The following is a 12,649-nucleotide window of genomic DNA, read 5'->3' on the forward strand; positions in this document are numbered from 1 at the left end:
ATCTTTCATTTTTCAATCAACATAAGATATTTTAATTCTCTTATTTGTAGGATTTTACTTTCTAGTGTATGGTACAAATGAACACATTTATATTATTCTAGCCAGCTCATTTGAACTTTTAGGATGCAAGCACAATTTAGTATTCAAAGTGAATAGCAACATAGTCAACTTGATCCCATTTTAATTATTCTTGCCCATGAAAAACGTTCATAAATCATCAAGGGTATTTGGCCATATGATATTAGAGAATACAGCATAATACATTACTTTATGAGAAACTATCTACTGATATGGGGTTGACATTTTGGGAGAACCATTGAGCATTTCTATGCTGGAAGTATTTTTGAAATTGTTGGTCTTTATAAATAGGAGAAGGAGGAGTAGCGGATCTTTTGGGCATTTCTGAAATAAACTATTCTTTTTATAGACTTGAGCATTACAATTTGAGTTATAGGAAAACACTGTATATATAATTTATATGCTGTAAAAAAAAAGTTTAAATATGAAGCCAGACTTTTTAAAATTAGGAATTATAGTTTTACTGATTAGTTTCTAACCTAGAGTGGTAACTGGGCTCTTCTAACTCAGTTATCACCATACCTTATTTGTAATGCTTTAGCTGTTGCTTTTTGATGTTCAGGGTAACTGTAATGTTATCTCCTACTTCTGCAATTAGTTTCTAGCTTAGATATGAAAAGCTCACCCACTTCAAGAAGAGTTCTGATTTTCCACAGTCATGAGAGTTTTTGTCTCAAATTCTTTAATCTCCAAACCCAAAACCATAAGAACTTTCCTCTTTTGATAAAATAGGCTGTACTTCCATATTCTGCTCACTGTCCAATGTATTGTTAACTCTTAGTAAGTTTGAGAACAAGAATTTTACTTCGTTCAGATTGAACCTTGAAGTACTTAAAATACTGGAAAAGAAAAATTAAAGTGGCAGTTTCTTGGGATCTTGTTTAGAAAAAGCTATAAATAAAAATTGATGCTACCGAATTGTGCCTTCCTAAATAACATTTTTGAGAGCATTTTAACGTCAGTTTACAACTACATGAATATGTTAAAGCCAGAATCTGATTCTTTTGCAAAATACATCTTTTTTTTTTTCCTTTTTAAAATGTGTTTTTGGTCTGCTTTCAGACATGTTGACAGGACCCTTAAAATAACTTGAAAAAAAGTTTCTAGGCAAAAAGTTGAGAAACATTTTGAAAGAAGAAATTAAGTTACATACTTATTCATGCTCATGAGAAAAACATTCGGATTCTGTATTAACAAACACCCTGGCTAACTAGATTGAACTCTAGTCAAAGGAACTAATCACTTATTGAAGATTCCACGTCCTGAGTCTTTAAATTTTATATTTACTGACTTAACAGTGTGATCTGATTATAGACAGGCATTTCAGAATAGGAGAAGGTAGATTATTATTGTGAAGTGCCATATACTCTGGTCAAATCTCCAGTATATAGATAATGTTAGTATGATTGGAGTCCAAAGTAGGGAACGCTAAGAAAATTGTATAAATAGGATACCAAAATTACCTTGTATTCATGAGTTAGAATAAAGTGTTATTCAGAAATGTTTATGTGCTTAAAGCCATGTTTGTGATTGAATTTTTCTATTACATTTGGATTTTTTAGTACATTTAATAAAGTATGGAAAGTCTAGCACCTCTATAGTGAACCCATTTTATGATGTCACAAGGTCTTGCTATAGGAATTAATATTCCAAAAATTATATATTATTATAAATAAAATTATAGAACACTGTCCTCTTAAGTGGACTCTTACACAGTTGCCACTACAGACATATGCACTGGTAGTTTGTGTTAGCAAAAAAATCATTTCTGGCTGTAAATGTGATGTTCTTTAAAATTCTCAATACCAAAATCAGTTGTTTCAAATTTCCAAGTATTTCACTGTGTGGTGACTTTTCTGAGAACTAAGGCCTCATATCAGAATGTGGTAGTTTTAGACTGGAGGTTTATCTGAGAAACAGTACAAAGGAGAAGGTTCAAAGAACACCACCGTAGGAAGATGTTCCTGGTGGAAGTTGACACCATTAGATCTCATATTCTCCAACTGTGAAATATAGGCAGAGGTTCCCTACAAACCTGGTTTGAGGGCAAACCAAAATCCATGTTAATGAATGTTAAAGGTTTGCATTACTAGTTGATCATAAAATCCACAAGACAACACAATAGGGAAAATCTTTCCTCTAAAAAATTGTAGCCAACACTAGTTTCCTAATCATAATTCAAAAACATTTCAATGTTTTGCTCAGTCTAGAACTTCTATCTAGATTTCATTTAGGGTAAGGAAATAATTTTAAGAGCTCATCTGGGTAATCAAATTCTGTGGTCCCACTTAATGAGGAAGTATGCTTTAGCATTGAAGGTACTAGAGCTGTATTGGGTGATTTTTTTTTTTTTTTTTTTTTAGCACTAACTTGAGGATAAGTATATTTTGAGATGACAATACCAAAGCATGTTTTCAAGTGAAGTGAAATTCACATAAGATGAACCATTTTAAAAGTTATGATTCCACTGCATTTAGTACATTCACAGTGTTGTGCAGCCATTATCCCTAACCAGTTCCAAAACATTTTCATCACCCCAAAGGGAAACAGTGACCCATTAAGTAGTCACACCCCATTTCCTCCTCCCTTCCAGACACTGGCGACTACTAATCTGCTTTGTGCCTCAATTTCTCTGTTTTGGATATTTCATATAAATTGAATCATGTAATATATATATGACCTCCTGTGTCTGACTTTCCTTTATTTAGCTTAATGTTTTTTAAGATCTTCCATGTTTTCTATTATATATATTCTATTGTATGGTTATACTACATTTTGTTTATCCCAATGGATGTTTGGATTGTTTCCATCTTTTGGCTATTGTGAATAATGCTCCTATGAATATTCACATACAAGTTTTTGTTTGAGCACCTATTTTCAATTCTTTTGGTTTGGTTATATACCTTTTGAGAAACTGCCAAAATGCTTTCCACAATAGCTACACCATTTTACATTCCCACCAGTGATGTATATGAGAGTTCATTTCTCCACATTCTCACTGATATACGTGTTATTATAGTCATTCAAGTGGGTGTGAAGTGGTATTTCTACCAATGTATTTTTATCTTTTTTAGTTTAATTATGTCATTGCAGTCATGAACTAGAGTACTCACAATGGATTACCCAACCTCCTATATTTTTTTCCAGAGAGCTCATCTTCAGCAATTCCTACTTAATCTTCCAGCTTTTGTCAAGTTGCAAAGGTCAGTCCCATTGCTTCTTTGGGAGATAATTGGGAAGAAAAGCATAAAAAATACAGAAGTCCTGGAATGTAAATAAATTAGAAAGAATAAGCAGCCAAAGGGGGAAAAAAACGTCACTTAAAAAATGTAGATCTACGTCGGTGATTTCAGAGAATAAACTTACCAACATTGGCTTTTATTTTTTTTTTTAATTTTAATGTTTATTTATTTTTGAGACAGAGACACAGAGTGCGAGCAGGGTAGGGTCAGAGAGAGGGGGACACAGAATCTGAAACAGGCTTCAGGCTCTGAGCTGTCAGCACAGAGCCCGACACAGGGCTTGAACCCACGAGCTGCAAGATCATGACCTAAGCTGAAGTCAGACGCTCAATCGACTAAGCCACCCAGGCGCCCCTCCAATATTGGCTTTTAAATGGCTTAGCCATGCTCCACTATTACCTAACACTTTTTAAATCCCATTTTAGGTACAGAGTAGCAGATAGCAAGAATGCCTGAAGACAAATCCCTGAAAAACTGAGATGGCTATGGCTGAATATAACTCACCAAGTTATAACGCAGAACCATAAAAAAGACTAAACTCTGCTTATTAAAAAAAAATAGGTTTTGAAAAGAAACCTTAACAAGGTGAGCTCTAATAATACATTTTTTAAAACACTGAGTTAATATATTAAAAATTATAATATGGAACAAAATTATTTTGTAAGTTGGCCATCTTTACACTGTATTAAATAATATTGAAGTCAGATGCTAAAATTAACTTTACATATAAATGATAAACATATCTTTAAGTTGTAGACCTTAAAAATACTAAATCTTCTAGTTCACCTGGCTGATGCCATCCTCTATAACAAGCACCTACCAGCTGGATTTGTGGTTCCACAACAAAGTCTCAGCTGTTAAAATCCATGTTCATATTGTTAGTGTTAGGTTTTTCCTCATAATCTTCAATTTCCTAGAGAAACTTCATTGACAACAAACTATCATTCATCTCCATCTTCTGTCCATTTTGAGTTGATTGTATGTTAAAGGGTTTATATGATGCAATCCATTTTGCCTAATAACTCACTCTACTGGTGTTAGATTGTTGCTGATGTTCATCTTCGTGTATTGAAGTATTCCTAGTTTGCATTTTGCATCTCATTATTGTTCTTGAAACTGAAAACAGTTCAGTAGGGAATTGGATAGGCTTCATGTGGAGTTCTCATACTGAACAATATACACACTTTTAATAGTACTACATACAATCTTTATTTCCCATGTGGAATAGTTTGGAGAAATGGTGTATCCAGGGATAAAAGCATTTAGAAATAAAGCTGGCCTTCCTCAAAAGCTGGATTAGGTATAGTGTTTTCAGTATCTTAAACCAAAGAAAAATATTTCTGCTGAAGCTGTAAAATTTTTAAGTACTCTAAATAATGGAATTATATTACCCTTTTCATCCTTTTATTACATACCTAAAACAATCTGGCTTTTTACAGCCTGGCTTATATCATTTTTCTTCATCCTGAATGAAAGAATCCCACAATAGTTCTTTCATCCAAAATTGATCTTTATTTTTCTCTTTAAGGGTTTTTGTCACTGCACATGAAATCAATTTTTTTTTTTAATTTTTTATGTTTATTTTGAGAGAGAGAGAAAGAGAATCCCAAGCAGGCTCTGCACCATGAGTACAGAGTCCAATGCAGGGCTCGAGCTCATGAACTGCAAGGTAATGACCTGAGCTGAAGTCGGATGCTTAATGGACTGAGCCACCCAGGTGCCCCCATGAAATCAATTGTTAAAGACTGGCATCAGAAACAAACTCCATTCTCATTACCAGTCACTCCCTAAACCCACCTTTCCCCTCAGCTCTTGGCAACTGCTTACCTATGGATTTACTCTATGGATTTGCCTCTTCTGGGCATTTCATATAAATGAATTACGTAGCCTTTTGTGACCAACTTATTTCACTTTGTATGTTTCTGAGGTTCTTCCATGTTGTAGTATGTATCAGTACTTCATTCCTTTTTATGATAATATTCCATTGTATGGACATAACACATTTTATTTTATCCATTCATCAGTTGATGGACATTTGGATTACTTCCACCTTTTGGCTTCTATGGATAATGCTGTATGTTTGTACAAGTTTTTGAGTGTGCATGTTTTCATTTCTCTTGGGCATATATCTAGAAGTGGAATTGTTGGATCATACGGAAAATACTTAACCTTTGAGGAACTGGCAGACTTTTACCCAAAGTAGTTGCACAATTTTGCATTCCCACCAGCAATATATGGGGGTTCCAATTTCTCCACATCCTAACATCTGTTATCTTTTTGATTACAGCTATCCTAGTATGAAATGGCATCTTATTGTGGTTTTGATTTGCATTTACCTGATGGCTAATAATGTTGACAATCTTTTTATGTGCTTACTGCCCATTTGTGTATCTTTGGAGCCTATTTTAAAAATCGTGTTGCCTTTTTGTTGGGCAACCCTTTCCCCCTTTTTATTTTTTTTAATTTTTTTTTCACGTTTATTCATTTTTTGATAGAGACAGAACGTGAGTGGGGGAAGGGCAGAGAGGGAGACACAGAATCCAAAGCAAGCTCCAGGCTCTGAACTGACAGCACAGAGCCCGACACGGGGCTCGAACTCACGGACCACGAGATCATGACCTGAGCTGAAGTCAGACATTCAACCGACTGAGCCACCCAGGCACCCTAACCCTTCCCCCCTTTTTAAAAATCATCATTCCTCACTTCTTCAAAGGCTATGCAGGCCAAGGTCAACCTTGGCCAGTCTGCAAAATACATCACTGTTACTGGAATGGCATTGAACCCAGCCTAAGAAAAACCATGCCACCAAAGAATTGATTCGTTCCTGAGAGCCAGCTCCCTGTCTGTAGATGGCAGTGTCAAGCCCCCAAACACCAGCTGAAAACTTAGGTGCCCAATATAATTGGAAGCATACAATGAAAACAATGCAGAAATACCTGACAAGGTCGGGAAGACACCTGGCTCTACTGTTCTTTAAAACACAAAGAACATATACATTGCAAGGCTCTGCTCACTAACTAGATACAGCTGCCTTAATTATTCCTTACCTGGGTCCACATTATTGCTTTTGCTATTGATTTCTCAGAATTTTTGTTGCTAGAATATAACCAAACTTTTTATGTGGTTTGTGGAAATAGGGGATAAAGGGATATTTGCAAGTAAGAAACAAAAGCAGCCAACTAACCTTCCAGTAGTGGTAACCTGAATACAATGTCACAATGTATATGCTAGAAAAAATGTATCATGATTTCACTCATATGTGGAATTTGAGAAACAGATGAACATAGGGGAAGGGGAGGAAAAATAAGATAAAAACAGGAAGGCAAACCATAAGAGACTCAAATACAGAGAACAGAGGGTTGATGGGGGGGGGGGGGGCGTGACGGGCATTAAGGAGGGCACTTTTTGGGATGAGCACTGGGTGCCATATGTGAGAAATGATCAGTGCGTTCTACTGAAGCCACATGTTCTACATACTGTATGTTAACTAACTTGAGAATAAAAAAAGAATATGCTGGGCTTAAACAATTCTCAGGAGTAAATTTTAGAACCAAATCTTAATCAAGTCCATATTTATATTAATGTTGCTTTTAAAGTATTTAGATTGCCTTAGTGAGGTTACTAATTAAGAATGATTTCATTCCTAACATTTTCCTGCTAAAAAAAAACTAAGCTGGTAATATCAACAAATGTCATTTGGGTAGAGTTTTTGGGGTGCCAATACTACCCCAGCACTAACTCTACTAATCCTTGGGAAAATGCTGGTAGTAGATTCCTTCTAGTCACCTCAGAATTTAACCATCTGAACAGATAATCAGACTCTAGAACTGTTTCATTAATTTTCCCCTATACGAGACCTTCAGATAATGTACTTGCCGATATACCAACCATTTTCTCTTTCTTAATCTAAGTTTTCTAAATTCTACTGAAGTTGGTAGCTAATATTTACATTATTGAAACATCCAACATGCTGCCAGGAAGCATAAGCACTTGTTTCCAATGACAAGTCAGAAGTCACCTTCACCTCCATACCAAGAACGAGAACTTCCACATTTAAGGAAGTTTGATCCAGGACATCTGGTTTCTGGTCCAGCATGCATGTAAGAAGCTTGGGAGTTGCCACTCTTGTCCTATAGAGAAGACAAAAACTGAACAAACTGAAAAATCAGTAACTATTCTTAGATCTGAAATGTCACAGGGCAAACTGGTGCGCTGCTTCCCCCTACTCCCTTTCCCCCCCCTCCCCCAGCGCCCCGGTGATTGAAGCCCAGCAGGGGGAATACAGGGAATCACAACCTGCAGGGACATCCAGGGATGTTTTGTTCTACCCTGAAGAAATCCCGGGTAGGGACACTGGAACTGTAATTGAGGACTTGCTAGAGGCACAGTCTGAACAACCAAGTTAAAAGCTTCAGAGGCCCCCACAACTTAATGAGTTTTTACCTCCTGGATTTCTACCAGCTTATCACAGAATATCGGAGAAAAATCTCATGCTTCTGGCAAAGGGGAAAAGAAACCATTTTCAAATATGCCAGAGCGTCCTATTTTTAACAAGTTCTGTTCTCAGAAAAAGTAACCAAAACCTTACTTACAGGGGTTTTATCAGAGACTAACTGACCTGGGGGTGTGGAGAGGGAAATGCCCAACTCCAGCCCACTTTACCATCCTATCCCACCTAAGGGGGAGAAAAAATAATTGAGAAGCACATGTGAAGTTCACAGTCCAGAGGCATAAGGCTCACTAGAAGACTGAGACCAAATCATAGGATTATAAAATGCTTCCCCTACTCCCACACCTTACCATGACATTACTGAAGGCCTAGTTAAAGCAGTTACTTTTACCCAGTACATCATGTCCAGTAATCAAAAAAAAAAAAAAGACAAGACATACTAAAAGGCAAAAAATGGGCATTTGGCTGGCTCAATCAGTAGAGCATGTGACTTTTGATCAAAGGGTCATGAGTTCAAGCCCCATGTTTGGCATAGAGCCAACTTAAATAAATAGGTAAATATTTAAATAAACACATACATACATACATACATAAATGGCAAAAACCAGCTTGATGAGAGAGCAAGCATTAGAACCAGACTCCGATATGGCAGGGATGATAGAATTATCAGACTGGGAATTTAAAACAACTATACTATGTTAAGGGCTCTCATGGATAAAGACAACAGAAAAGAGCAGATGAGCAATGTTAGCAGAGATGAATTCTAATAAAAGCAGTAAGAAATGCTAGAGAATAAAAAAACATAACAAATGAAGAATGCAATGCCTTTGATGGACTAATTAATATACTAGACATGGCTAAGGAAAGAATCTGAGTGTGAGGACATTGCAAAAGAAACCTCCCAAACTGAAAAGCCGGGGGGGGGGGGGGGGAACCTGGAGCAGGGTGACAAAAGACAAAAACCAAAACAGAAAAACATCCAAGAACTGTTGGACAACAAAAGGTGTAACATAAACATAATGGGAGTAACAGAGAAGAGAAACAGAAATATTTGAAACAATAAGGACTGAGAATTTCCTCAACTTAATGGCAGACACCAAACCACATACATATCCAGAAAACTCGGATATCCAACACCAAGCAGGATAAATGCCCCAAATCCTCCATCTATGTGTATAATTTTCGAACTACAGAAAATCAAAGATGAAAACAGAGAAAGAAACCAAAGGGGAAAAAACACCTTACCTATAAAGGAGTAAAGGTAAGAATTACATCTGACTTCTCAGAAACCATGCAAGCAAGAAGACTGGAGTATTTAAAACGTCGAGAGAGGAGCGACTGGGTGGCTCAGTCAGTTGAGCATCTGACCACTTGGTTTCAGAGCCCAGAGCCTCTTGGGATTCTGTCTCCATCTCTCTGCCCCTCCCCCGCTCACACTCTCATTCTCCCAAAAATAAACATTAAAAAAATAAATGAAGTCTGACCCCAGGGCTGACTCCTTGGCTCAGGTGGTAGAGCATGTGACTCAATCTTGGGATCAAGAGTTCAAGCCCCACATTGGGTATAAAGATTTAAAAATAGGATCCTTAAAAAAAAGTCTGACCCCAATAAATTATCTGAAAGTGGTTATTATTACTATATGAGGTAATTCTGTACATATGCTAAAGAATTGGAAGCCTCAGTAAATGAGACATGAATGCTCTGGAAAACTGAAGTAAACATTTCACTTGTATTTTCGATAGAGAATATATAAGGTAAAGGGGGAAAATTCATGTGAACAGAAACATGTTAACAAAATACCAAGATGTTACATCACAGGAAAGCAACTCAATAAATTAGACAAAGGACAATGGGTGATATTCTGCCCTCCACCCTCACCAAAAGCTTATTGGTCAGAGGGACAGAAAACAGATAATGGTTCCATCCTCAACTCCAAAGCTGCTGCTTATCAGCCTTTAAGAGAACCACAATTCTTCTTCAGTTTTCCTATCAACACACTTAACAATTACTTGACAGAATATTTTTTACTCTAGGGATATAATCAACTGTTCTGTACAATAGGGGAGGTCACAGAGACCTCTTATTGATTGACCAACACTAAGTTTAACATTAGTGTGAACAGTAAGCATTGAATCTTGATGGTGTCAAGTATTTCCTAAGAGTACAGAGCATGTCAGTAAGTTGGGACAGTGATAGTGACTTTTTAAGTTACCATCATTTGCAAAGAATGTTAAACACAGGGAAAGGCATTATGGGGGTTATTTCTTAACTTATACTTTTTCCCAAAGAATTGACTTAACCTCTATGGTGGTGGTGGGGAGGAACTTTTCAATGTGACTTAAAAAACTACCACCACTGGGACTGAAGAAAAAGCAGTAACTTCTTAGGGTAAAAAACATGCCAAGTTACCAAGTTAATGTTTTCTTAAAAAAAAAAAAAAAAAGGCAATCTTGCAAATCTAGCCCATTTAGTGAAAATTAGGCAATTTTACTTTCTTAATGCAGCCATTTACAACGATAGTAAGAGTTCCTTTACATCACAAATAAGATTATATGGATTCTCTTTACTCCTTTTTCAGAGTCCATGAAAGCATCCTGGACTTGCTTTAAAAATTAATACAGTGGTGATTTAACTATGATCATAACGGTGAACCCATTCAAAGTTTAGTATCTCCTAGTTGAACCCCAGGAACTACACATACTACACCATATCTTAGTTTTATCCAATAAGAAATAATACCTTTCTTATTCAGAGAGAAGAGAGAATTCACCCAGTGAGCTAATGAAGTTACACTTGTATCAAGTGATCCATGTTAAACACTTTACCCCGGTAACCTGTATGTCAATCATCAAGTACTTAATTCTAATTTCCTTTCACTTGATCCAACATTTTATTATTCAAAAATATGTTTTACTAGCATATATTTGGTTTGAAAATAAAATTTCAATCTACAAATTTATCTGAATCTATACAAGCCACTAAGAACTTTTTTTAAGGTTTATAAAATACATAAAACATTTTAGACAAAAACTAAGTCATAAGGTTACCAAGTTGAGTCCTTAATAACTTAATAGATGTAGTTAATGAAGTATATATACCTTTATTGCCTTATTAACAAAGAATTAGTCACATGCAGCTCTCTGTAGAAGTTCTGAAAGAGGTGAAGCCAAAAAGGAAAGTGCTTGTGAACTCTTCTACACTGGAGAGCAGCATCACTAACAGTCTGTAGTCTGCCATGCAAACAGCACTTGCATTTTTTAAAAGCTAACATCGGTTGTGAAACAAAACACATGCATACATGCTTTTGGGGCAGTTCATTTTATTACAGCTTTTGCCTCCTTATCTGAGTTTAGAAATGTACAATGTCAAACTCTATTTTATTAAAAGAAACTAAAATTTGAAGTTGCTCCCCATCACACTGTTATACACATGATAGCAACCTGTATTTTATTTCCACTGTAAACAATTAGTAAATTCACGGAGACCTGGATTACTGTTCACAAAATGTAATATATGCAAATTAACTTCGCTAAATAAGAAAATCCATTTCAAACATCTTCAAGACTCAAGAAGAACACGCACAGTAACATATTTTTATCATTTTATTAGGAAGAATTCCAAATGGGTTATGAAGAAAACTTACTGAGTTTGATGAGTTTTCCAAAAACTCTTAATGAAGATATGTTCACCAATAAACAATAAAACATCAGCAGAACTATCATATACTGGGCAAAGAGTCAGGCTGATACCAAAAAGCAACATGCAACATAAAAAAGATACGATATAAAGGAAGACAATCTGCTGGGTATTAAAAAAATCATCTCAATATGAACTCTTTGCAACCAGCACAGAACTAATTAGCTATCAAATCCAAACCACACTAAGGTAAGCTTGGCTGATGAAAAGCCAGGATTCAATAATGGGGAGAAAATAGAAGGTCCTCAGTGCAAGAGATCTGAATAGTGTTTTGGAGCATTTCCCTGGCTGGTACAAGCAGGATTAGAAAATCTTTTTGGCAAGGGAGAAAAATAAATACAAATGGAATGCTACATTTTTTTAAATCAGCAGACTGTCCCAGGAATGATAAAGGTATCAGTAAAGTAGCAAGGGGATAACTTTAAAACGTTATTTCTTGTGGGCTCAAAAAACATTCAAAACGGATTTATTTAAAGGTGTCACAATAGCTATGTCCAGGCATTTAGGCTTAAGAGAAATAAAATTAAAAGAGGACACTTTTTTTCCCAAGTTAAGGAGAATTTCTTTAAAACCAAGCATATTGCTAAATAGCAATATTATACTTGGCAAACAATAATTGGCAACAAAATAAGTTTAAACGCTGTAATATTCTGCCCAAACCAGTCCCAGATACTGTTTAATAACCAAGATGCAAACTAATTTTGTTGTAACAAGCCTAGACCAATTCTATCAAATGTGTCCTTGGGTAGATATCCAGTTTCATTTAACGTTTTGAAAGCTCATTTGACAGCCAGTCAAGTCCCTCATACAGACCAGTTCCTTGTGTAGCACAAGTGGCTTGAACATACCACTGTAAAGAAAGAACAAAAAATACGTGATTAACAGAATACTATATATAACCACAGTCTTTAAAATTTCTTAATCAGAAAATTAAATACTTCCTCCCAAATGCCCAAGGTATTACTTAGTCAGCAGTTACCATAAATGTATAGGAAAAAAGTAAATGAAAAAAATAATATATAAAACTATAGGAAAAATGGCATAAATACATTAAAGTTTGCATCTTACAAATGTTTAATTTTATAATGGTCTCACTAACTATATTGATTAGGAGTGTTCTAATACATGCTTCTCACAAACTCTTGTCACATTTAAATCTACTACTGATTCATTATTAGATTTA

General features: G+C 35.7%; 1 protein-coding gene across 3 annotated transcripts in view; it reads right to left on the minus strand.

Moving 5' to 3' along the window:
- Positions 1 to 3,267: 3,267 nt before the first annotated feature.
- The window catches only part of ARF4 (ADP ribosylation factor 4), a 29,565-nt gene continuing 20,183 nt past the window's right edge, over positions 3,268 to 12,649 (minus strand). Inside the window, exons 6-8 of one of the 3 annotated variants that reach the window (XM_042929746.1) lie at positions 12,315 to 12,316; positions 7,270 to 7,450; positions 3,268 to 3,342 (exon numbers count right to left, since the gene is read on the minus strand). In XM_042929746.1, coding sequence (XP_042785680.1) covers positions 3,283 to 3,342; positions 7,270 to 7,450; positions 12,315 to 12,316 — 243 coding nt within the window. In that variant the 3' untranslated portion in view covers positions 3,268 to 3,282. Of the gene's footprint in view, positions 3,343 to 7,269; positions 7,469 to 10,346; positions 10,922 to 12,314; positions 12,317 to 12,649 lie in introns of those variants that run through there. The other 2 variants (XM_042929745.1, XM_042929747.1) reach the window with 2 other exon arrangements.

This window comes from Panthera leo, chromosome A2 (assembly GCF_018350215.1).
Source record: "Panthera leo isolate Ple1 chromosome A2, P.leo_Ple1_pat1.1, whole genome shotgun sequence".
Lineage (NCBI taxonomy): Eukaryota > Metazoa > Chordata > Mammalia > Carnivora > Felidae > Panthera > Panthera leo.